The 26,821-nt window shown below is 47.1% G+C and overlaps 1 protein-coding gene across 1 annotated transcript; it reads left to right on the top strand.

Moving 5' to 3' along the window:
* The first annotated feature begins 313 nt into the window (after positions 1-313).
* Positions 314-23,502, top strand: LOC308661217 (major histocompatibility complex class I-related gene protein-like). Its single transcript, XM_081316104.1, has 10 exons — positions 314-458; positions 7,222-7,497; positions 11,963-12,235; positions 15,094-15,378; positions 18,502-18,600; positions 19,110-19,133; positions 19,284-19,385; positions 20,465-20,497; positions 21,857-21,890; positions 23,022-23,502. Exons 1-10 carry the CDS (start codon positions 389-391, stop codon positions 23,080-23,082), a joined length of 1,257 nt encoding a protein of 418 aa, XP_081172230.1. The 5' UTR covers positions 314-388; the 3' UTR covers positions 23,083-23,502.
* The last annotated feature ends 3,319 nt before the right edge of the window (positions 23,503-26,821 follow it).

Raw genomic sequence — 26,821 nt, 5'->3', positions numbered from 1 at the left:
ATCCACAAACCTCAACCTGCACGACTAAATGGCGGGAAAGAAGCACCCCACCCGCCCGGTTGGATCAACAGCCCAGAGGACCCTCCCGCTTTTCCCAGCCCCGCAGTTCTGCCCCTCCCACCAAAAGGCGGAATCCCTGGAAGGGGATTTCCCGATGGAACTTTCCTTTTCCTTTCCACCCCCACCAGCACCGTCCCTCGAATTGCGTCTGGATGTCTGCCCAGCAACAATGACGACAAGGGAACATTCTTTTTTTTTCCCCATTGGTTGAGTTCGCCCAATCGCCGGCGTGCTCTGGATTGTTTGGGCTTGTTGATCAACGCCAGGCGCCTTTTTCTCTGGCTGCGGCTTCCGGGAAACGGAGCGCGGCTGGAGGATCGCGGCCAGGATGGCTTTGATCTTTGCGCTCCTGTTGCTCCTAGTATTGGTGACGGCCGCCCCTCGGGAGAGCTGTTTCGGTGAGTCCCTTCGGGGGCCGGGTGGGGTGGGGGGGTGGGGTGTTCCTTTCCCTTTTATCTGCCAAGGAAACTTTCTCTCCTCTCCCAAAAGTTTATTCCCAGGAAGAGAATCCTGATTCGGTCCTCTTTCTAGTCCGCTCCCCCTCCCCACTCTGGCCACTTCGAGATCAGGCCCCAAAAGCTGCCACTCCCCCCACCCCACCCCCCCAACCCCACTCTGGGAACAGGACAAAGGTGCCCCCCCTCCACAGCTCAGTCAAGTCTACCTGAGCGCCCCCCCAAGCGCAGTTCTTTCCCTCCCCCAAAGTGGAGGTTGTCGGAAAGCAGGTCACTTCAGGAACCTTCTGGCTGCCTTCGCACAACCCCTCCGCCTCGCTTGTTGTTTTTTTTTCCCTGCCTTTGGCAAGAGGCTTTTTTTGCTCTTTGTGGCTTCTGGTGCTGGGTTCGACTGGGTTCCGTGTATTGGCAGACCCGGAGGCTGGTGCAATGGAGCCATTGGGTTAAGGTTGCCCTGTGAATACGGGTAGTCCTCGACTTACGGCCACAGTTGAGAGCAAAAACTCCGCCGTTAAATAAAGACGTTTGTGAAGTGAGCTTTGCCCCATTTTGCGGCCTTTCTTGCCTCAATTGTTCAGCAAATCGCTGCACTTGCTAAGTGAGTAGCCCGGTTGCTAAGTGAGTCTGGCTTCCCCATTTACATTGTTTGTCGGAAGGTCGCAAAAGGGGATCACACATGATCTTGGGACACAGCAACCGTTATAAGTTTGAACCAGTTGACAAGCCTCTGAGTTTTGATCGCCTGATCGTGGGGATGCTGCCAAGTTCGCAACTGTGAAGAAGTCATTTCCTTCAGTGCCTTTGTAACTTTGAACGGTCATTAAACGAACTGTTGTTAAGTCGAGGACTTCCTGTAAAGCAGGATAAGAATGTACAGAGAAGCTTTCCTTGAATGATCTTCCTAAAGACTCGCCCTTCTTTCTTGTCACTTCCTCCTCGATCTCCCCCCCCCACCTCCCAGTCCTAAATCCCAGTATTATCCTGGGCTGTTTTTCTAGGACAGGCAGGACTCCTCCTTCCATTTCAGAAGCCACCAACATGGGACAGCTTGCAAAACTAAAAATATTTAAAACGTATTATTCCTTAGTAATTAGAAAGGGGGTCTTGGGGTGTTTCCTGCTTGTTTGCTCAGAGAAACTATCGATGGAGCAGCTTTCCAAAAGGTATAAAAAAGAACCATTAAATAGGGTGAGTTGGAGGCAGAAGGAGAGAAGCTACTGTGGATGGTGATCATGAAATGAAGGGCTTGCTTGGACACAGACAGGCCCAAACTGACCAACCATTCCTGACTTGAGGAGGATTCACGATTGTGACGAAGCCCAACCTGCGTTGCATTCACACGTTTCTCCTCTCAGGCAGATTCAGACTCCCTCACTGCTCAGCCCCACGAGGGGAAGAAGCCGGTTCTGGATCACGGAAGGTCTGATTCCTCCTTCTGTCGGGAAAAAAGCTCTGATCCCTTTGGATTCTAAAATCTCTCCAGAGCAGGAAGTGGATCTGGGGATCCCTCTCCCCAAAAGCCCTGAGAAGCCACTGGGATTGTGTAATGGGGGGGGGAGAAGGAAGAAGGAGGCCGAGGCCTTTGCCTTGGGACTGGGAAGGCCTGGGAGACCATACTAGAGGGACTGGGCCATGGGAGTGTTTCTTTTCCTGGGCTGTGCAGGTCTTGCCAAATGATCCTTAAAATGATCTTTAAACTCTTTGGTGCCCTGGAAGAATTCCTGATCTGAAGATCACAATGGTCTCTTTTTTCAATTCGAGTCGCTTCTTTGCTGATTTTTCAGGTTAACTCAGGGGTCGGCAACCTCGGCTCTTTTATGACTCGTGGACTTCAACTCCCAGAATTCCTGAGCCAGCATAGCTGGCTCAGGAATTCTGGGAGTTGAAGTCCACGAGTCATAAAAGAGCCGAGGTTGCCGACCCCTGGGTTAACTGATCTTAAGATATTTAAACGTAGTAGCTGGAACAGTAAAATTGCATAATGGGCCAGGACACACAGTTGCAGTTGATTGGCTGGTGAGTGCCAGCTCCTGCGGGAGGCAATCCACGCTGTGATTGGTTGGTGTGAGTGTAAAGGGGGAGTTTTCCTTTTTTCCCGCCTTTTTCTTCTGTGTGTTCTCTGTACGCTGTTTGATTTACCTCATGATGCTCCTCTTTTTCCTGACCGTCTTGTCTGCTGTAAATATAGATTGTAAAATGTATTTATTTGTATAAAACTACACGTTTGTGTCAGTTTCTTTGACTTCATTTGGTCACCGGCTGCTCAATTCCTTGACAAACTGATTTGTCGGGCACATCTTATTTTCCTTTGATTATTTTGTCCCGAAGGACTTTCTTTGTTTTCCTTGAAGACACTTTGGCTCCACATCCAAGAATAGCCATAGCACTTAGAGTCATACAGGTAGTCCTCAACTTACAACCACAACTGAGCCCAAAATTTGTTGTTAAGCGAAACATTTGTTAAGTGAGTTTTGCCTCATTTTATGACATTTCTTCCCACGGTTGTTCAGTGACTCACTGCAGTTGGTAAATTAGTAACACAGTTAAATGAAATTGGTTTCCCCGTTGACTTTGCTTGTCAGAAAGTTGCAAAAGTTGATCACGTGACCTCCTGGACATTGCAACTGTCATAAATACAAGTCAGTTGCCAAGCGTCTGAATTTTGATCACATGACCCATGGGGATGCTGCAATGGTTGTAAGCAGTGTGTTGTGTTTTTTTTTGTAAGAAAAAAGGTGCTGGAACTCACATCTTGTTAATCTTTTATTTAAAAAATCATATATTCAGTTTTTAACTTAAATTTAATTTATTGTACTTAAGGCAGATGTTCATAGTAAATTTTACACTAAAAATTAAAAGATTTTCAATTCACTGACGATTTTTTAAAATAAAGATATTATTTACCTTTCACATGTGGTCATTCACTGTTTGCACACCCACACATATTAGTTGTGTAACAAAATATAATGGTTGCTGCCAGTGCTTTTTTTGTAAAAGAAAAAGGTGCCGGAACTCACACACGTCATACAATCCGCCTTGCCTACCCTACGAGGTTCCATCCAAAAAAGGTGCCGGAACTCCATTCTGAGCGTTCTATAAGAAAAAAAGCCCTGGTTGCTGCCTGCAGTAAGCACTTGGTGTGTGACCACACAACCAGTCACAAGCCAAGTAGTGCCATCACAACCAGTGCAGACGAAGTACACATGCATCAGACTCGACACACAAGCAGCCCGCATGCACCGTTTTAATGATTTTGCCACTGGGCTGCTTTGCTCAACAGGGAGATTCAAGTCCACATGGACCAAACATCAAGTTTTCAAAAGTTACTTTTAAAACTTGGAAAATCTGTCAAAAAAAAAGGTGCCGGAACTCTGTTCTGGTGTGTTCTATGACAAAAAAAACACTGGTCGTAAGTATGAAAAGTGATCTTAGCTCACTTTTTCCAGTGATGTTGTAACTTTGAATGGTCACTAAATGAATTGTTGTAAGTCAAGGACTAGCTGCATACTGCTTCACAGTGCTTTACAGTCCCCTCTAAGCAGTTTACAGTAGAGTCTCCCAACCTTTCTGCTTTGGCGGTCCAAAAGGAAAAAGGAGCAGCAGGGACGTGTGCGTGTGCACTCGTATGTGCAAACAGGCTGTGTGCGTGCATGCATGCGCAAAAGGGCCGCCGGCGCCTGTTTGTCCCTGGCAGCAGTGCTAGCGTCCCCGCGCATGTGCAAATGGGGCCGCTAGTGCCCATGCAGCGGTGCTACTGTGAGTGGGGCAGGGCTCGCCAGCTATTCCTGGAGCCCGGTGGCCAATAGGCCACGGCCCGGTACCGGGTCGTGAACCATAGGTTGGGGACTCCTGGTTTACAAAGTCAACAAATTGAACCCAACAATCTAGGTCCTCGTTTTACTGACCTCGGAAGGACAGCAGCTTCAGTTGTGAATGAACGGTGGAAGGCAGAAGGATTTATATTCCTTGTAGTCATCTGGTCGTTAGCGCTTTCTCTGAGACTCCTTGAGGCCACTTGACCTACAGCCCATTTTTCACATTTGGACCATTGTAGCATCGGGATTTCTATTCGGATGCTTGACCGCTGGTTCATCTTTATGACGGTTACAGTGTCCCAGAGTCATGCGGTCCCTTTTTGCAAACTTCTGATAAGCAAAGTGTCAAATTCACTTCACAAGCCTGTTACTAATTTGAGAACGGCCGTGACTCACTTAGCAAACGCGGCAAGACAAGTTGTCAAATGGGGCAGAACTCGCTTAGCACATTTCTCACTTTAGCAATGTCAAATTTGGGCTCCGCTGGCCATTACCTCAAGGACTACCTGTTATTGCAAATGGGATGGGAACCTTCTTGAAGCTGCTGAAAGGACTGTGTTGCCCATAGGCCATCGCTGGTGTCCATCCTAGGAGAACAAACCTATCAGGACAAAATGTGTCAGTTTATCTGAAAGACAAGGGTCACTCTTTTGAAGACAGCAAAGTCCACATTCTGGACAGAAAGGACCCCTGGTTTGAAAGGGGGTCATACAGCCCTATAATTGAACAGCCCTCTCTCAAAAAGACAGGGAGGGATATGGTACCACCTATTTCCTGTTTGCAGGGACACGGTGGCTCAGTGGGTTAGGACGCTGAGCTTGTCAATCAGAAGGTCGGCAATTTGGCGGGTCGAATCCCGAGTGCCACATAACAGAGTGAGCACCTGTTATTCGTCCCAGCTTCTGCCAACCTAGCAGTTTGAAAGCACATAAAAATGCAAGTAGAAAAATAGGGACCACTACAGTGGGAAGGTAACAGCGTTCCGTGCGCCTTTGGCGTCTAGTCATGCTGGCCACATGACCACGGAGACATCCTCAGACAAGCGCTGGCTCTTCGGCTTTGAAACAGAGATGAGCACCGGCCCCAAGAGTTGGAAACGACTAGCACGCATGTGCAGGGGAACCTTTACCTTTACCTTATTTCCTGTTTACAACACAGTCCTTTCAGCGGCTCGAAGAAGGTCCCACGCCCATTTGTACCGAAGGCATACAGAAGCTCCAAGTGGCCTCAACGAGTGGAATGGACCCCACCGAGTCCTGAGTTCAAATCCAATTCCTACTCAGTTGCCTGAACTCTGGGACAGGAGAGGGAATTTCCCAGCTGGGCATGAGAAGGAAGATGGCTTCATGGCTCCGTTGCTGCTCTCTTCGCTCCCCCAAGGGTCCCGTGGCCTCTGCTCCTTCCTGGATCCCTCTTTCTCTCCCCGCCCCCCCGTTTAACAAAATCTCCCCTCAAATCTTTACCTATTAATAATGCATTGTAGGAAGAAAAGTCTTCATCATGGTTCCATCCAAGCTGGGGATAAACAACATGGAGATTACTTTGGGAAGAGGGTTATAGTTTATTGCAGAGGAAAGCTAGACAGGAAGATGGATCCAGGAAAAAAAAGGACTGAGTACATGTGGATAGTGGGTTTTTATACCTCCACCCCCCGGACTCTATTGTTTGGTTATTTCATGTTCCTGCTTGAGGCTATTTCCTGTGTCACGTATCCTGACCTGAGTCCAGTTGTGCTCTTCTAGGATTCTTGATGGTTGTGGGTATGTCCCAGCCCCTGCTTTCCTGGGGCTGGAGTATGTAGATGTTAGGCCTTTGTCTTCCTCAGCTTCTAGCTCGATGTCAAGTTTTCGTCTATGGGCTTTTCAAGTGACTCCGAGGCACTGTTTACCTTAAAAGTCCTTTATTAGCCTATTACACCGGCAAAGGCTTGCTGGAAGGAAGCTGGAATCTGAAATCTCCGCCCCTTGCACAATATATTAAAACACAATTCTCCACCTTTCTAATTTTGTCATTAATCATATTCTCCAATTAATTTAAAGAATCAGTTTCCCTTCGGTTAGAAGAGCCGCCAAACCTTACCTTCTTTAGAGAGACAAATGACCTTGAAAGTGCATTCCTACTCTTCACTCCTTTAAACTAAAGCAATACACAAGTCTTAAAGCAGTACACAAGTTTAACATATGAAATAGCTACTTCTTCATCTCTTGTCAACCAATAACATTCGATGTTAGCAGCATTGACACTCCAACCTCCTCGATGGCTCACATTTGCATGTCCATAGAACTTGGGGGAGGGACAGCTAGGGCTATTAAGCAAACCGGGCGTGCTTTCCTGGTTCTTCAATATCTTTTTTTAGGAAATATATTTTCCTGCCCTTTTAATTACTTCCTTCGCTGGGGAGCTGACTCCCCTCAGCAGGTTGGCCCTCAGTGGGGTGAGATTATTTGAAAGTTGGGGGTGACCAAGTGGGGTTTCCTTCTGCATTGGGGTTGGGACTCCCTTCTTCCCTCTCGGGAGCCTCCTCGGGGCAGAGACTGAGACATCTAGGGGAGCCTTGCTGGAAAGAGGCACATTTGAGGGGGGGGTCAAGTAGAGTTTGGGGGGGGTCTACTCTTCCTTTGGCCCTGCTTTTCCTTCCCCTTCTCTCTCACCCCAAAGGTCTCCGCCCTCTAGCCTTTCAGTCCTCCCAAAAAGTGGCTTCCGTTTTTCACCCTCTGCCTCCTCTTCCTCTCGCATCACCTCCCCTTTCCTTTCCCCTTTCTTTCTCTGCCTCCCTCCCCAACCAGGTTTCTTCTTTCTCCCCAGACCCTAAGATGGAGCCAGCTGTGCCCCATAGGATCAGGGTTCCTGAGCGGAAGCCCCCTAACTTTGCTTCTCTGGATCCCTTCTAGGCTCCTCTTTGCATTCCCTGAAATATATCTACACCTCCATCTCGGACCCCAGTCAGGAATTGGCCCATTTTGTTGTTCTGGGGTACGTGGACGATCAGGTCTTTGCTCACTACGACAGCCACAACCAGACGTTCCAGCCTCGGGTCTCCTGGGTGAAGAAGGTGGAGAAGGAGCACCCCAATTACTGGTACAATTACAGCACGTTATTACATAAGAATGAGAGGGACTTCAAAGAAGACCTGGGGAACCTGATGATTCGCTACAATCACAGCAAAGGTGAGTGATGGGTCAGGTGGCTCCTCCTGCCCCATATTCCCTTCCCCCCTGGAACCATGGGGGAGGGCGGTGGAGAAGTGAGATCCCTTCCATGAGAAAGGCCTATTTATATGTGTGTGTGTGTGTGTGTGTGTATGTATAAATATATGTGTGTGTATATATTTGGTTTGTGCTTAAAATTGTAAGCCACCCTGAATCTTCGGAGAAGGGCAGGATATAAATGGGATTAAAATAAATAAATAAATATGTATGTGTGTGTGTGTGTGTACACACACACACACACACACATAAATATATATATATATGTGTGTGTGTGTGTGTGTGTGTGTGTGTGAAATGTTAACTATTTAGATTACCTTGCTAGGCCCCAAACATGGGGCAAATCTTTATTTCCTGTTTTCAGCCTTATCTCAAAGGCCATCAAACAGGCTGTAGTCACACCGGACAGTTCATATATTTGTGTAAATTACTAACAAAGAATTAAGGGAGACTGAGATGCATTTCTGACTCATTAGTCTTCATCTCAGAAGGGTATATATATATATGGTAAAGGTTCCCCCGCACATGTGTGCTAGTTGTTTCCGACTATCTAGGGGCTGGTGCTCATCTCCATTTGAAAGCCAAAGAGCCAGCGCTTGTCCGAGGACGTCTCCATGGTCATGTGGCTAGACGCCAAAGGTGCATGGAGCGCGGTTACCTTCCCACCATAGTAGTCCCTATTTTTCTACTTGCATTTTTACGTGCTTTCGAACTGCTAGGTTGGCAGAAGCTGGGACGAGTAACAGGGAAAAGCTCGCACAAGCGCAAAGCCGAAGACACCAGCCTGAAGATGACGAGTGTGACCTCGCCAAAACATCGCCAAGACACCTTCAATCCTACACGGGAAAAGACCCAAATACGCCAAGACCTACATACCTGCACCCGTGTCTTTTCCCATGTAGGATTGAGGGTGTCTTGGTGACGTTTCGATGAGGTCCCACTCGTCATCTTCAGGCTGGTGTCTTCGGTTTCGTGCTTGTGCGAGCAAAGTGTGATCGGAGCTGCCATCTCTCTATAAATACTGGTGGGGATGTGTGGGGTGCTGGCTTTGTTGTTGTAAGTGGATTGGTTGGCTGTGTTGTTACATCTTGATTGGTTGATGGTGTTATTGTTAGGGGATTAGCCAGCTGATTTGTAACATCCGGTGTGGCTGAGGTGTTGGCTGTGTGCTCGTTAGTCTTTTGTGTTGTAACGACCTGGGTAATGGGCTGTGTGATGACATCCTGAGCTCTATTGTAGAGATTTCCTGAGTTCTGTGTTGAAACATCCTGTGTGGTTTGCTGTGTTGTGAAATCTCGAGCTTTAGCATTGTAACCTCCTGAATTTGTGATGTAATGTCCTGAGCAGAAGGCTGTGGTGTAACATCCCAGGCTTTGGTTTGACTTCAAGTTTGTGGTCTGGTCCTGTGTTCATGGTGTGTGTCATTTTGCTTTGTGTGGGGGTCTGGAGGGGTGCAGCAGCTGGAGATGCTGCTGTGGTTTGGCTTCTGGATGGTGGTTGCATTTCATCTATGGGGTGGGTGAGGGTGATTGGTGGTGGTGTCCTGTGTTATTGTGGGTCCAGTGTCGCTTTTCGTGGCTGCGACTCATTTATTGACTAGAGCTAGTTTCCAGATGTCTGGTAGGTGGGAGGTGTCGTCGTCACGTTTATTCATGTTGTGGGGGTGTTTCTCTATTTCGATGACTTCCATAATTATTCTCTTGTTGTAGTGTTCAGTTTTGGAGATTAATTTCGTTCCCTCAAAGTCAATTTCATGTCCTGTTGCTTTAAGGTGCTGGACAGCCATTTGCCTGAAATGGTATAAGGTTTCCTGCCTGAGCAGGGGGTTGGACTAGATGACCTCCAAGGTCCCTTTCAACTTTATTATTATTATTATTATTATTATTATTATTATTATTATTATTATTATTATTATTATTATTATTATTATTATTATTAGGGAGGACGTTTTTTCTTCTTTTTTGACTGCGTTCTTGTGTTCTGCGATGCGTGCATTTATTCTCCTATTAGTTTGTCCAATGTATGTGATGGCAAATTTTTTCCTTCCTTCTCATTACGTATTTCATAGATTCCTTGGTTTTCTAGCTGGATCTTGTCTTTTGGGTTTCTTAAGATGTTGGCTATTTTTTGGTCAGTGCCGAAGGCTGTCTTGATATTGTGTTTGTGGAGAATTTTGCTGATTTTATCTGTGTTGCCTTTGATGTAGGGGAGGAGGGCTATGCCGTTGTCCTGTTCTGTGTCTCGGTTCTTGGGGGGGTGTCTTCCTTTGGATTAGGTTGGTAATTGTGTTTCTTTGGAATCCGTTGGAAATTACTACATTAGTGAGAGTGTGTAATTCGGTTTTCAGGTGGTCTTTGTCGGCTAGGCGTTTGGTTCTGGAGATGAGGGTCTTGGCTATGTAGTTGATCTGTGCCGGGTGGTGATGGGATTGTGTGTTTAAGTAGCGGTTGGTGTGTGTTTTTTCCCGGTAGATGGTGTGTCCTAGTGAACCATTGGGTTTTTTGTAGATTAGGACGTCCAGGAAGGAGAGTTGGTTATTAGCTTCTATTTCCATAGTAAATTGTATTTTGGGGTGTAGGCTGTTGAGATGTGTGAGGAAGTTGTCTAGTTTTTCTTTCCCGTGTGGCCATATTGCAAAAGTGTCATCTACATATCTGAGCCAGAGTTTGTGTTTGTGTTCAGATTTGTCTAAGGCGTTGGTTTCGAAGTGTTCCATGTATAGGTTTGCGATGACGGGTGAGAGAGGTGATCCCATAGGTGCTCCTTCTATCTGTTTGTATCTTTGTCCATTGTGCCTGAAGTATGTGTTGGTTAGGCAGTGGTTGGTCAGATCTAGGATGTGCTTAGGGGGGGTTGTATTTGTTTTGGATAGCTGTCAAGGCTTCTTTAATAGGCACTTGGGTGAAGAGGGATATGACATTGAAGCTCACGAGTAGGTCGCTGGGTTGCAGGTTTTGTTTCTTTATTGTTTCTATGAAGTGGAGTGAGTTTTATAGTGGAGTGAGTTGATGGATTCTGTGTAGGGCTGAAGTTGTTTGGCAAGGAATTTGGCAAGATTCTGTAGAGGTGAGCCTATGGAGCTGACTATGGGTCTGAGTGGTGTTCCTTCTTTGTGTATCTTTGGGGAGGCTGTAGAGCTTGGGGCATCTGGATGATTTCTCTCTGGGGATGATTCTTTGCTGGATCTCTTCACTGATGGGAGAGGCTTTTATTTTGGATTTGGTGGTTTTTTCCAGGTAGGTGGTAGGGTCCGTGTTTAGAGGTTTGTAAGCAGAGTCTTGGAGTAGGTTGGCTAGTTTGGCTTGGTAGTCAGATGTGTTCATCACCACAGTGGCGCGTTACCTTTGTCTGCTGGGAGAATAATTATGTTGTTGTCTTTCCTCAGGTTGGTGAGTGCTTTTTGTTCTTCTTTATGTAAGTTGCTTCCTAGGTGGATTGCTGGAGAGGAGGACGTTGGTGACTTCAAGTCTGATTTTATTGGCTTCATCTGGGTTGATTTTGGTTAGGGTGGCTTCAACCTCGCATATGATGTTTTCAGTGGGGATGCGTTTGGGGGCAACTGCAAAGTTGAATGCTTTGGAAAGGACATTGGTTTCTGCTATGGTGAGGGTCCTGTCTGATATGTTATGTACTGTTCATTTCATGAGTTGCTGTGAAGAGGGGTTGGGCTTTGGGCGTTTTTCTAGTTTGTTGGTGTGTGTGTGTCTGCCTTGAAGGAGGTTTCTGTTTCTGCTCTCCAGAAGGCTAGTTGTTTGGATTTGTCCCAGAGTGCTGGGTAGATTTTGTTGCTGAGTTTGAGGTGAAGAGTGAGTAGGTCCCTGTTGATTTGGACTAGTAGGAATCTTTTCCTGTGGAGTTCGTTTCTGATTAGGGCTAATTCAGTTCTTTTTAGGATCCTTTTTTGCGGCTGAGGTTTTAGAATGGAATTTTAGTTGGAAGCATGTGGGGATCATGTTTTTGTCTCGGCAGTTGCATAGGAATATGAGGTCACATAGGATGGAGGTCACATAGGATATATATATAGGTCGGCAGTTTGGCGGGTCGAATCCCAAGTGCCATGTAACAGAGTGAGCGCCTGTTACTTGTCCCAGCTTCTGCCAACCTAGCAGTTTGAAAGCACATAAAAATGCAAGTAGAAAAATAGGGACCACTCCGATGGGAAGGTAACAGCGTTCCGTGCACCTTTGACATCTAGTCAACACCGGCCCCTAGAGTTGGAAACGAATAGCACGCATGTAATTTTAAAGTAGAAGATAAAAACAAATACAAACTGAAAGAAAGAAAGAGATGTATAAAACAGGCAAGAAAACAGTTGAAGAAAATGTGCAAAGAAAGAAAGAAAGAAAAAATCGTCTCCTGTAGGGAGGGAGGCTTTTTCATGTCCTGAGGACTCCCCAAACTATCCTTCTGTCTGTCTGTCTTTCAGGCCTGCACACTTGGCAGAGGATGGTCAGCTGTAAGCTTCAGGCTGGCAGCAGCAAAGGAGGACTTTGGCAATATGGCTACAATGGGATGACCTTTATCGCCTTTGATAAAAAGACCCTCACCTGGGAGTCTTCTGTCCCCCAGGCCCAGGTGACCCGGAGGAAATGGAATGCTTTTCCAGGACTGGAGCAGTACATTATCTCCTACTTGGAGGGGGAATGCATTGCGTGGCTGAAGAAGTTTTTGTGCTACAGGAAGGAGACACTGAGGACAGGTGAGCATCTGGATCCAGGCTGGATTTTCCTCCTTTATGGTTGGATATTTTGGACACAGTCAGCTCCTTTGGGTTCCTGGTCTGCCTTCTGACTGCCCAGGAGGGAATCCTCCCCCTCCCCCTCCAGCCCCTCCCCATGACGCGGGAAGCCCTGTTTGCTTCCCCTTGCCAGGCCGCCATTCAACGGACCAGGAAATGCAGCCTCTGCCTGGCGGGTGCCTGGGTGGATCAGGCAGGAGAAGCACACGGGGGTGTCGTGTTCACGGCCCACAGTGAGGCAATAGGAACACTTGGGGTTCTTCAGTGAAACCCCCATTAGCCAACCTGTAGCCAAGTGTGAGGGGCACCCTTAATGTCTCCCCATTAACTCTCCCCACATCCCACAGGGGGCTCCCTCCCTTCCTTGTACCCATGCCCACCACTGGGTGTCTCCACTTCTACCATTAACAAGACATTATCATTTGCCTTCCAGCACCTCTCTGGAATATGGGAAAGCCTGTTTAGTTCCTATTGCCAGGGAACCATTATATAAGTGGACCAGGAAGTACAGCGTTTACCTGCCAGGCAAAATCGATTAAGGGTGTCAGGAATTGTGCAGAGATCTCCTTGAGCTAACAAGAAGTTGCACAGACAAAAAAGGGTACTGAGAGCAGCAAAGTTCACACAGTAATCACACAGATACACTGAGGTGTGAAAAACAAAATACTTTACTTTGTGGTGTAATACAAAGCACAGTCAAAAATAAACAGTCCAGGTCATACACATGTAAAGAACAGATAAATGATAGTAACTGTCCAAGGAGTATTCCAAATACAAAGTCTTCTTACCGGTCCAAAGGTCAAAACACAGTTGTTCAGGTTTAACACAGTAGCAAACCAACAATAGCAGTAAGAGAGTAACTAACAGTGAAAAAACAGCGAGAGCAGAGAGAGGGAAACTACGTCCCTAGCTCCCTCTTATGGCCGTTGGGAGGCAAACACACCCTTGGCCAATCATCACATTTAAAGTGATATCATACATCATGGCTTATATATTTCCAACCCAACCAGGTAGGCTTACACATATGCCTAACATTCTCCCCTTTGGGTAGGACAATATGTTGCTTCTTACAATCTGAGGCCATAAGTTTCACAACTGGCTTTGTGCTTAACAGCACCCTGAGCTTTGGTGAAATGGTCTGCGATATTAATATCAGTTGTGCAGTATTCCAACTGTATCAGTTTGTCCTTAATACATTGTCTAACATTTAGGTAACGCAAATCGGTATGTTTAGACCTTGTCCTGACGGCAGCATTGGTTGCCATCTTAATTGCAGCCTGGTTATCCTCATACACAAGAAATGGACTATTAACAGTTAGTCCCATGTCCAGTAATATCTGTTTATAAACCAGTAATTCAGTACACAAAACCGATAAACAAGAAAACTCGGCTTCCATCGTAGACAGGCTAATGTGCTTCTCTCTAATGGATTTCCACCCTATGATCGAATCACCTAGCATTACAACGAAACCTGAGGTTGATTTTCGAGTGCTTGCATCACAAGCAAAACTTGCATCTGCATATGCTGTGAGAACTAAATCACGATTGGGTTCCAGATACAATGAGTAGTGTATGGACTGTTTTAAGTTTTAAGGGTGTCCTGTACACAGCCCACAAAGAGAACAACAGGTCTCCCTTTCTGGCATCTGATGATGCACCTCCCACTCCCACCACTAGGGGGCACCTACAATGAAATAGGGCAGTGATGGCAAACCTTTTAGAGACTTGAGTGCCCAAACTGCAACCCAAAACCCACTTATGTATCATTGGGTGCCGGGTGGGCGTGGTCCTTTGGGTGGGTGTGGCCAATTGGGTGGGCATGGCCCATTGGTTGGGCATGGCTGCGGTGGTAACGGCATACTGGAAGGGACTAAAAAGTTCAATCAATCAATTCCAACTTTATGAGATTTTTTTTTCCCCCGCGAGAAGTTGAAATTGATTGATTGAATCTTTTCTCTTTTTTTGCACATGGCGGCGGAGGCCTAAAGCGAAAAGGTTTTATAAACGCCAGCTGAAGGCCTAGGACTGGGGCAATGGCGTGCATGCCCACAGAGAGGGCTCTGCGTGCCACCTGTGGCACGGAAATAGGGCATTATCAGCTCTTCCATGTGGGCAGAAATGGCCAAGGTTGAGGAGGGGGAAAAAACCCCCACAGATTCTGTGGGTCTTTCTCTTAAACCTCCAACAGCTTCCTTTTCTTTCACTTTAGCGACTTCCCCAGAAAACAACCCCTTCCTCGCCTTCAGGAACGCTCCGTCGCCCCACAGAATCTCTTTTCCACATTAACCAGGGTGAGATTCCAAAAGGCCTTGCAGCCTCCTGCTTTGATTCTCATTGTCCCTCTCTTGAAAGCGTTGCCATACGCTAAATAAAACAAATAATCCTGCAATTGCGGTTGTGTCCCTTGGAAAGAAGAAGCCTAGAACAGTCTCAGATCTGGGGAAGTGAAAGTGGACCACAAAAGTAGGGAGAAACACCTGGGTTATTTTTAAGGAACCCCCTAAATAGCAGCTCCACTTTCCCTCCCCTGAAGGGAGCAGCCCGAGATCGCTCAGAGTTCAAAGCAGCCAGAGAGGAATTTCCTTGGACCCTCAATTTGCTTCCGGAGGTTTTTCAGGCTGAGTCCCTGGGAAGGACTCAGAATCAGGAGTTCTTGTGGTTGAGCATTTTCCAGATCTGGAGCATTTCCTAAAACTCTTGGAGACGCTGCAGGTGTGGACTGGGAAGTAGTGGATGATTTTCCTGCCCCTCCAAGTTTCCCACTGACGTTCAGGCTCTGGAGGGGCTCAGAGTTAATTCCGGGGGTGCTGTTTCTGCAGAGCCCCCAGAGGTGACGGTGAGCATCAGGAAAAAGGAGGTGGAGGATGGGATGGAGATGCATGTCTGCCGCCTGGATGGCTTCTACCCCAGGGAGATCGATGCCTCCTGGAGGAGAGACAGGGAGGTCTGGCTGTCGGACACCCTCCATGGCTCCGTGGCCCCCAACGCAGATGGGACCTACCACTACTGGCTCAGCATCCGGATCGATCCCAAAGAGAGGGGCCGCTATCGGTGTCATGTGGAGCACGACGGCCTGCAGAAGCCTCTGGACGTGGCCTTGGAGGGTGAGAGGCTGCAGGGAGGGAAAGGCTGGGCTCTTTGGCAGGCCGGAGCGCTGTGGGAGAGGAATCTCACCCCAGATGTGTCCAGATGTGAGCATACTTGAGATTTAATCAGTTGCTTTTTCCAGTGTTGAGGCTTGTGGACCTGCAGTCCACAGAATTGACTTTAGTGGATTAAGCAAGCGACACATCCCATCGCAAGAGTTCTGATTAAATTTTATTTATTTATTTATTTATTTATTTATTTATTTATTTATTTATTTATTTATTTATTTATTTATTTATTTATTTATTTTTGGGACTTATATGCCGCCCTATCTCCCGAAGGACTCAGGGCGGCTAACAACAATAAAATACAATAATACAGAAATTAAAAGAAAATTAAATTAATGGCCGAGTAGAAAAAATTAAAATTAAAATTAAAATAAGTTAAAAATTAAAAGCATAATTAAAATCCCTGTCAGTCCAGGTCAGCTTGATGGAAAAGGAGTGTTTTGAGGCCACGGCAAAAGGACCGGAGATCCGGGGCCATCCGAAGCTCAAGGGGGAATTGGTTCCATAGGGCTGGCGCTCCTACAGAAAAGGCCCTCCCCCTGGGGGTCGCCAGCCGAAATTGTCTAGCCGACGGTACCCTGAGGAGGCCCTCTGTGTGAGCGCACTGGGCGATGGGAAGTCATTCCTGGCAGCAGACGGTCCTGCAAGTATCCTGGGCCTAAGCCATGTAGGGCTTTAAAGGTAAGTACCAGCACCTTAAATCTCACCCGGAGGACAACTGGTAACCAATGCAGCTCACGCAGGAGGGGTGTAATATGGGAGTATCGGGATGCTCCCATCACTACCCGTGCGGCCTCATTCTGCACCAGTTGAAGCCTCTGTGTGGTCTTCAAGGGCAGCCCCATGTAGACAGCATTGCAGTAATCTATACGGGAGGTAAATGCTCTTAGATCCTCTTATCCTCTCTTCCTCCCCTGTTTCCTGCGTCCAGCAGGGGAGCAGCACCCTAATTTTTCCCCCCTTTTGTTTAAAAGTCCTAAAGTCCAAAAATCAGGAGGTGTTTTATAGCCCCTTTTCTCAACCCCAAATTTCACTAAAAGTGATAAACTTCAGCCGACTTCAGGAAAATGTAGCATACCGGTCTGAGTTTTTACCAGCAGAGACTAACCACCACTGTCCTGTTGTAAATCACAAAACGTCACTGTGCATCTTACATAATTTTATGATCAAGTGTTTATAGGAATTCCTGAGGGCTCAGCATAAAACTAACGCAGAAAAGCCCTCTGGCAAAGAACTCTGCACATGCTCCAGTCTTCTTGTTAAAGGAATCTTAATCACATAGTTATGGCTTGTCTGTTTCTTTATCTTCCACCTTTGTTTTTACAAATAACGTAAGGTGGCCCACGTACGTTATATTCCTCCTCCTAATTTTCCCACAAAAACAACCCCGTGAGGTGGGCTGGACTGAAAGACTGACTAGCCCAGGGGTAGGCAACCTCGGCTCTTTTATGACTCATGGACTTCAACTCCCAGAATTCCTGAGTCAGCATAGCTGAATTCTGGGAATTGAAGTCCATGAGTCATAAAAGAGCCGAGGTTGCCTACCCCTGGACTAGCCCAAGGTCATCCAGTTGGCTTCCGTGGCTAAGGCGGGTCTAGAACACGCATGATCAATTTTGACTGGAAAATCCATTTCCAAAAGAAGGAGGTCTCCGAAAACAAACATCCGTAAATTCAGTCGGCGTTGATCGACTTGGAAGATTTTTCAGTGCCAATCGTGCCGTGTTTTTTTCCCCTGCTGAATTGTGACTTTGACAAATAACAGAATCACAGAGTGGAAAGGGAGCTTGGAGGTCTTATACTCCAACCGCCCTGCTCAAGCAGGAGACCCTATACCGTTCTGGACAAGCGGTGGTCCGGTCTCTTCTTAAAAACCTCTAAAAATTAAGGGAGAAAAAAAAGATGATGAAGCGAACTGCCCAATTCCACCCGGAGTCAGGATGCATTGGGGTAGCCCAGGGGTAGGCCACCTTGGCTCTTTTTATGACTCGTGGACTTCAACTCCCAGAATTGACCTGGGCTGTTGTTCTGAGAGGAAAGGAAACTTCGTAAGGAGACGTCGAGGTGTCCTCATGCTACCACTGGGACAGCGGCTCCCAGCCTTTTCTGTACCCCGCGCCCCTGGAACGCTTCGGATATATTCTCACACCCATTGCAAAAGTTTGGAATAACAGCAACGAATTATGCACATGCACTATAATTTTGAAAACCCAAGTTTTCGCACCCTCTGGAAGATCATCTCCTACCCCCAGGGGTTGGGCACCCCTGCATTAAGAGGGACACGAAGTGGAGCCCCATAAACTGTTTAATTTGGGGACTTTCCAGTCCTTTGGCTGCATGTAGAGTCCCGGTGGCAGAGTGGTTGGAAGGCAGCCTTGCAGGCTAACTCTGCCCGCTGCCTGGAGTTCGATCCTGACTGGCTCAAGGTGGACTCAGCCTTCCAACCGTCCTTCGGAAGTCAGTTAAATGAGGACCCAAATTGTGAGGGGAAGTGGCTGTATTCTGAATCAAACTGTTGTACTGTGATTAATCCCTTTGTTAAGAATCCTGTGGTCTATATAAGCATATGCCATCACTATTAACAGTTCTTTTCAGATAGCAGAACTCATGAAATACCTTGATCATCCAGAAATACCCTTATTTGCATATAGAGTAGAATACAGCAAATGGGGTGAGTTAGGAGATATTGTATGATATTCCAAGGTCAGAAGATGGTAATAACTCACAGCATCTGCACGTGAATCTGGAGCATATGTCTGCTGGTTATCACATATCTGCCAGTTATGGAGAAGGAGCGTCTCTAGGGACAAAGAAGGAGCAAGTCCGTCCCAGAAAGGGGGAAATACATCACAAGGGGGAGGGATTAACTGTCCCATTAGCATAATGTATAATTTCCCAAAACAGCCACATGGTGGCAGCACAGGCTGACTGTAAACCAGAGAGAGAGAGAGTGCTGTAAAACATCACGGGGCGGTATATGAGTAAGTGCTATTGCTGTTGCTATTAAGTCTCTCCCCCCAACGGGGATGAATGAGGTTCTCCTTCAATTATCTGCTTTTTCTCCCGATTCAGAACCAAAATCCACGGGGATCTCTATAGGGTACATCATCCTCTATGTTGTGGCTGGTCTTGTCCTGGGTGCGATTGGTATTGGGATCTATGTATTCTTCAGTAAGTATCTTCTTTTCTGGGTGAGGGAAGGAAGATGGGGAGGTTCCTCCCAAGTCTCCCCCTTTGGGGAGCTTCTTCAGGGCTTCCTCCTCTCCTGTTTTCCCAGCCCTCTTGGGGAGCCTCTGAGATCTCGGCCTCTTGCTGGGACTCCAGTCTCGATTCAGCTGAGGTTGGGACAATCCTGCCTTCTTCTGAGTTGGGAAGAGGCCTCATAGTTCTGTCCTTCTCAAAGTCTTTGGTCAGAGAGCAGCAGAGAAGGATTTCCATGAAAACCTTCCAACCCTCCCAGCTGCTGCTGCTTCCCCCATTTCCCTCCATCCCTCTCGGAGACAGCAGGTCTCCCTTGGGGCAAATCAGGAGATACATTTGGTTTGTGAAGATCTTTCTGTCTTTATTGATGGGTCAAAGGGACTGTGAAATATCTCCTGGGGCTCTTCCTCCTACAGAGGGTGAGGTTGGGTGATTTCTGGTGGATTCTTTTAAGCTTTCACTGTTTTTTGTCCTTGCAGAGAGACGTCAAAATGCAGCACAAAGTGAGTAACTTGTCCTCTTTACATGTAATGTCTAATTTAGAGCAGGGACCAGAGGCAACATCACTCATGGTATGTGTGTGTGTGCGTGTTTAAACACAAAAGCACCTCATGAAGCTGCAGAGTTGTACTATGTCTTCCTCTTTCTCCTAGGAACTAGACCGGGCCAGAAGGGCTTCTTTTCATTAATAGCAGGCTGTTTTAGGCGTGGAGACCCCCAAGGAGAAACATCTGGGACAAGGAACCCTCAAGAAGGTGAGAAGACCCAGCTGGGTGGAAGGTCCCTCTGACTGAGACGTGGCTCTGTTTTCCAAGTAGGCGGAAAGGAAGATATTGGCCATTATATAGTCCATAAAAATAATGATCAAAAGGAGGCATTTTGAGAGAAGAGCTTTTGTGGATGCCAGTTGGCTCTCCTCTTGGTCTCCCACTCAAAGGCTCTCTAAGTATGAACTGATTAGAAAAATGATTTTGGAGCTATCACATTGGCTATTCCCTCTGGCTGAACAATTGCTCTATTTGGAGATATACATACACATACACATACACATACATACATACATGTTGTTGTTAGCTGCAAAGTTGTGTCTGACCCATCGCAACCGCATGGACAAAGTTCCTCCAGGCCTTCCTGTCCTCTACCATCTTCTGGAGTCCATTTAAGCTCACGCCTACTGCTTCAGTGACTCCATCCAGCCACCTCCTTCTCTGTCGTCCCCTTCTTCTCTTGCCCTCAACCTTTCCCAACATGAGGCTCTTCTCCAGTGAGTCCTTCCTTCTCCTTAGGTGCCCAAAGTATTTGAGTTTCAACTTCAGGATCTGACCTTCTAAAGAGCAGTCAGGGTGGATCTCCTCTAGGACTGATTGGTTTGATCGCCTCGCAGGAGTCTTCTCCAGCACCATAGTTCAAAGGCTTCAATTCTTTGGCGCTCAGCCTTTTTTTATGGTCCAACTTTCACTGCCATACATTGCAACTGGGAAGACCATAGCCTTGACTATATGCAATTTTGTTGACAGGGTGTCTCTTTTTTTTAGTGTGCTGTCTAGACATACATACATACACATACATACATACACATACATACATACATACATACATATATACATACATACATACATTTCAAAAATTCTTTCCTATGTCTTTTAGCCAAAGCAGTTTGGTTTAAACTGTTATCCATGTATTTGTTTGTCTTTGATTTTGTGTGTGTGTGTGAGAGAGAGAGGGGGGGGGGAGAGAGAAGGGTAGGTGGAGTCAGAAAGAGCTGAGGTTTTTTTTTCCATCTGTAAGCCAAGAGATCAACTTGCTCACCCACTTTTCTTTCCCTCTTTTCCAGGAAGTGAGGAAGGATCTAATAATTCAGATCAGGGTAAGTCGGAGGGAGCCGATGCCGTGGAAGCAATTCTGCCTCTTTGCAAGACTTTGGGTGGATGGGGGGGGGGTTGGGGGGCGAGAGGAAAAGTTGGAGAGGCCCCCCCACTTTTTAAAGGCCCTCCTAATATTGCCTCCCTGCGTTTCCTCTGTGTCTGGATCTGGTGAAATAATTAGAATTGGAGCCAGTCTGGTTTAATGGTGAGGGCACCAAGAGAGACTAATTGGGAGACGGTGAGTTCTAGTTCCATCTTAGGCATGAAAGCCAGGCGGGGGTCACAAAATCCACTTTCCTTGCACTGATTTGTTCCTGAGGCGGAGAGGGGGAAACTCTCCCTGTGGGATACACGCAGGGGAGGCAGCCCAGAGTCTGCCTGGTGGAACCAGGCTGCCTTTGGAGGAGAGAGCCATCAATTCCTTGGTGGGAAATAGGCAAACCAACGGCAATGCCACCATTCCCAGTGGTTAGAGTCTCTTCCGGTGGCGTAGCTGAGACCTGGCTGACTCTGGAAGATGGGGGATCCGCTCCGGAAAGGGTTTAGGGTTAGGAATCTCTTTTGGTTTTCAAGGGCCTTGCTCCCCAGGTTTTTGGTTGTAACACCCCGTTTCTGAGTCTGGTTTCTATTGGTTGTTTTAAATATTCTACATGGCATTTCATTGTAAGCCACCACCTTGGAGAGATGGCCCTCTTTTACCGGTCTACCATAGAGAGCGTCCTCTCATATGGTATTGTGGTTTGGTATGCTGGTCTGACAGCCGCGGATAGGAAAGTATTACAGAGGGTAGTGAGCACAGCACAAGACATTGTGGGCTGTTCCCTGACACCACTGGATGACATCGCCAGGGCTCGTTGCCTTGGAAGAGTGAGGAAGATTCTCAGGGATGACTCACACCCTGGACGGTATCTCTTTACTCTCCTACCATCTGGTAGGAGATATAGGAATATAGCCAGCCGTACCAACAGGCTGAAAAATAGCTTTTATCTGTGGGCTGTTAGGCTTTTAAATGGGACATAATCTTATGCAGAATTGACTTGGGAGGCCGGTGTGTGGTGTAGTTGGTTCACATGGTGTGGTGGGATGGAGGGTTTGTTGTCACTGTGTGTTGGGGGGAGAGAGCACGGGGGGAGGCTCAGCTAATCTCAATGTATACATGTTGTACTTTGACAATAAAGGTTTATTTATTTATTTATTTATTTATGGGTGACGTAGAAGTTTAATACTAACTAAATAAAGAGTCCCCCGAGAAGTTCATGAAGCTGCAGAGGTTTAATGGTGAAGAGAGAGAGAGAGAGAGATGGGTGGTGGGGCACCCGGACAAAGCAAAGACTCACTCTGTGTCTTTCTCTCCAATGCAGGAAGCACTGAGATCATGTTGCGGTCCTCTTGCAGGTGAGTGGCCCCACTGGGAGCTGTAATGGGGGGAGAAGGAGGGAGGGACGGGAGGGCTTTGAACTCCAAGGACCAACTGACGGTGAAGATACTTTGGGAAATCACCGCAAGGGAAGGAATTTGGGGGAGAGGCAGTGGGGCTCTGTGGAAGGGTCTGCCTGCCCCCAAACTCTCCTCCTGCAAGGCCAGACTGTGGCCCTCTCAGGCTCTGACTGCCTCGGATCAGGAGGCTCAGAGACCTGCAGAAAGGAGATCTGAGTGTTCTCATTGCAAGGGGCGGGGGGAAAGGGAGCAGACGAGCGACTTCCTGAGGGTCCCGCAGTCATGGATGGAGAGGGGGCTTCTCTCCCCTCCTTGATCCCATCTGGGAATTTATTTATTTATTTATTTATTTATTTATTTATTTATTTATTTATTTATTTATTTATTTATTTATTTATTTATTTATTTATTTATTTTATTCGATTTATATACTTCCCTTTTCCCGAAGGACTCAGGGCGGTTTACAGGGCAAATTAAAAAAGATACAATATACAGATTAAAATACAATTAAATTAATAGCCCCAAGACTTTAAAATTGAATTTAAAACCTTAAAAACCCCTCAGTCCAGGCCGGCCAGCTCAAATAGCCAAGTTTTTAGGTCCCGGCGAAACGAACAAAGGTCGGGGGCGATCCGGAGTTCCACCGGCAGCCGATTCCATAGGGCAGGCGTGCCCACAGAGGATGCTCTCCCCCTGGGAATCACCCGCCGGCACTCCTTGACCGGCGGGACCCTGAGGAGGCCTTCCCTGTGAGAGTGCACAGGACCTCCTTCCAGATGCTGAAGGGAGACCTGGGATCTCTGGAGGCCATGAATCCATGTGCACTTGTCTGGGGGGGGGCAACATGGACTAGAATTGAATTTGTGTATTTGAGGGGAGGCATCTATACTTGTGGGGCAGGTTCTCGCCCACCTCAGGAGCCAGGCCCAGCCCTGCCCCTCCCCTCTTGTAAATCCCACCCAGCTGATCCCTCGCTTGAGGCTGCTGCTGCTGCTCCTTCCCAGGGCTGATCTTCCCTGGATGGTGTGATTCCTCCTCTTGGCTCCCTCTTAAACTGACCTTGCCTACTTTTTCCCTCCTTTTCTGCAGCACGAATGGACACTCCCAGCATAAGGAAAGAGGAAAGAAGATGAATACAAGCGCCCTCTGAATTAGGCCGGACTCTTTGAAGGGGCCCTTCCGGGCCCTTCTAAAATGCTGGGACCAGGATATATTTTGGGTCTTGCTCTTCAGGTGCCTAATTTCATGCAGTGGCCCAAGAGTGAGAAGACCCTTGACTGATGGGAAAGGCCTCATATTACAACAGATACTCTCTGAGCAAAGAAGTGAAAGTGAAAAGTGAAAGTGAAAAGGGTGGGGTCTTTCGCCTATTTCTTTTTGGGCTTCCCCGATGGCTTCGAGAGCTGGCCATCTTTGAGAGCCTATAAAGTAGACTATTTAAAGCAGCCACATCCAGCCCGGGGCCTGTGGGCCACATGCAGCCTTGGACAGCTACTAATGCAGTCCCACAAAACCTTTATTGTTATAATAAAAATGTAAAGTTATTGATATACATTTATATTATATATTTTATACGCGGCCCGGGACAATTTCTCCTCATTCACTGCAGCCCAGGGAACTTCACCTGGTTGCTAAGGAACCAGCCCTACACCAAGGACTGCCATGGAAACTTTGGGCCTGGGTCACACGCGGCTGTGGGGTGGGGATCCGGAGCAATTTCACCCGGTTGCTAAGCAACAAGCGCTATACTAAGGACTGCCATTGAAACTTTGGGCCTGGATCACTTGTGGCCCTGGGGGTGGGGCGTGTTTCAGGGCAACTTCACCTGGTTGCTAAGCAACAAGCGCTATACCAAGGACTGCCATTGAAACTTTGGGCCTGGATCACTCGTGGCCCTGGGGATGGGTGGGGTGTTTCGGGGCAACTTCACCTGGTTGCTAAGCAACAAGTACTATACAAAGGACTGTCATTCAGAGGAAGGCGGCAGCCTGCAAACGGGCCGCGGCAGCTTTCCAAAAGGGCAGCGCCACCGCCCGTTCCGAGAGGTGCGTGCGCAGCTCTCCAAACCTCTTCGAACGGGCGGTGGCACTGCCCGTTCGGAAAGCTGCCGTGGCCCGTTTGCAAAGCTACCGCCTTCGGAGGAAGGCGGCAGCCTGCAAACGGGCCGTGGCAGCTTTCCAAAAGGGCGGCGCTTTGGAAAGCTGCCGCAGCCCGTTTCAAGAGCTGCCACCTTTGGAGGGAGGCGGCAGGTCTGTAAACAGGCTGCGGCAGCCTTCCAAACAGGTGGTGCCACTGCCCGTTAGGAGAGCTGCGCGCACACCTCTCGGAACGGGCGGTGGCGCTGCCCTTTTGGAAAGCTGACGCAGCCTGTTTGCAGGCTGCCGCCTTCCTCCGAAGGCGGTAGCTTTGCAAACGGGCCGTGGCAGCTTTCCAAATGAGCGGTGCCACTCTCTGGTTGGAGAGGTGCGCGTGCACCAGTGCCCATTTGGAGAGGTGCGCATGCACCGGGCAACTGGGAGCCGCAGGTGACGGCTTAAAGAGCCGCATGCTGCTCTGGAGCCGCGGGTTGCCAACCTGTGGTCTAGTTGAAATAAACAATCACCAGCCAAAACTTCCAAGAGAAAACAGTGGTAATTTATTTGTACTTTGCAAAGGGAGTGCTCCTCATGCATGCAAGCACACAGTGGACACACTTTAAACCTTCAATATTCATTCTTTATATTCCCCATTGCCGTTACAAATTTACCTCCCGCCTCTTCTTCATTGTTTTAGTAATCTTGCTGTAATCCTGTCCTCACAACCTATCCAAAACTTCTGAGGTGAATACATTATCTCCGTCCCTGATTACATCTCCCACTCCCCTAATTCTATCGCCCCTGGCCCTTATACTGTATACAAATAACCTTTTATGACTGTTAGTTCCTAGGGGTTGTCTCTAAAGTTGCTATCATATCAGTAAATTCTGGTTAGGACCAGTTTTCAGCTAGCAGAGACCTTCCTAGATACAATTCTCAAGCTTCAAGCTAGGGGTAGGCAACCCTGGCTCTTTTATGACTCGTGGACTTCAACTCCCAGAATTCCTGAGCCAGCCACGTTGAGGGGAAAGGGAGGTTTCCAAGCTGAGCCATGCTGGCTCAGGAATTCTGGGAGTTGAAGTCCACGAGTCATAAAAGAGCCAAGGTTGCCTACCCCTAGGCCCATTTTGCTTCACAGGCTAGCATGTCTTCATGTTAGTTTATTGTGGGAAAACCAAAGAGCTTGCTAAAGATTCATGGCTTCGCCTGAGAATAAAAGGAAATAGGGAATTTATATACTGTATTTGATATTTCTGACATTTTTCAATGGAAAAACATATCTTCGTGCTTGAAGATGCCACAAAAGCTTTTGAGCATTTTCATCCAGAGTGAAGACCATTTGGGGTTTCTTGGCCTAAAATACAGAATCGTGGGCCTAGAAAAAGGTCTCCCTAGCCTAGTCCAATCCTCAAATCCAGGCAGAAAACTTAACACCATCCCAGTCTAACAGTTCTCCTGTCTTACTTTTGAAAACTTCCAGCAATGGAGCACTCACAATTCCAGGATGAAAATTATTCCACTGATTCATTGTTCTCAGTGTTAGAAAATTTCTAGCTTGGGTCTCTCTTTAAAAAGCTTCCACCCAGTATTTCATGTCTGACTGCCTTGTGCTTTGGAGAAGAAGTCAATCCCTTCTCTGTGACAGCCCCTCAAGTGCTGGAAGAGGGTTATCATGAAATCTCCCCCCTTCCGCCCCGCCGCTCAATTCTTCTATGAGATAGCCTGGGCATACCTGCTCTCTCAGTGGTTCCTCATACCGTTTAACCTTCCTTTATCGCCTTTGTTGCTCCTCTCTGACTCTTTCTGGGGTCCCAGAATCGAGTTGTGGGGACCAGAAGTGGACCCGGCATTCCAAGGGTGGCCTCACTAGTGCAGGATAAACTGACATGATCTTTTCTTGTCTTCTCTTGATGTTGCCCCTCGGTTGATAATGATGATGATGATGATAATAATAACAATAACAACAAAACACCACCAAAAACAACAACAACAACAACAACAACAATAATAATAATAATAATAATAATAATAATAATAATAATAATAATAATAATAATAATAATAAATAAAGTTGGAAGGGACCTTAGAGCCTTGGTGGAGCAGTGGCCTAATGCCTCCTTAAGTAACACCAGCTGCCTGCAATTAGTGCAGGTTCGAGTCCCACCAGGCTCAAGGTTGACTCAGCCTTCCATCCTTCCGAGGTAGGTAAAATGAGGACCCAGATTGTTGGGGGCAATAAGCTGACTTTGTAATAATGCCGCTTGGGGGGGCGAAAGCCCTAATAAGCAGGCATATACATAGAATGAAGGCTATTTGCTAAGCACATTGACTTGTGCTTTAGATTGTAAGCCGCCCTGAGTCTTCGGAGAAGGGCGGGATATAAATGGGATTTTTTAAAAAAAATTAAGACGTTGTCCAACATGTATCCTAATTTACAGTCTAAATGTTGGAGGTGTGGTAGTTTAGAAGCTACCTATTTTCACATGTGGTGGACTTGTAGAAATATAAAAGCTTTTTGGATTAAAATTTGGTGGAACATTCAAAAGATTTTTAAGAGAAAGATAAAGTTTTCCCCGCAATTGTTTTTATTGGGCATTGTTGTAGATTGTGATGTTAAAGAAACTAACTTGATGTTGAACATGATAACGGCAGCATGGTTACTGGTGGGACAATATTGGAAGAAGGATAGTTTGCCCACTGTAGAAGAATGGGTGTTTAAAGTTTCGAATCTTGCAGAAATGTCTAAGATTTCTGCTTATCTGAAGGATCTTTCACAGGAAAGATATATTTCAGTTTGGAGGAGATGGATAAATT

This window comes from Vipera berus (genome assembly GCF_964194415.1).
Source record: "Vipera berus genome assembly, chromosome: 2".
Classification (NCBI taxonomy): domain Eukaryota; kingdom Metazoa; phylum Chordata; class Lepidosauria; order Squamata; family Viperidae; genus Vipera; species Vipera berus.
This window is presented reverse-complemented; position numbering and strand designations above follow the sequence as displayed.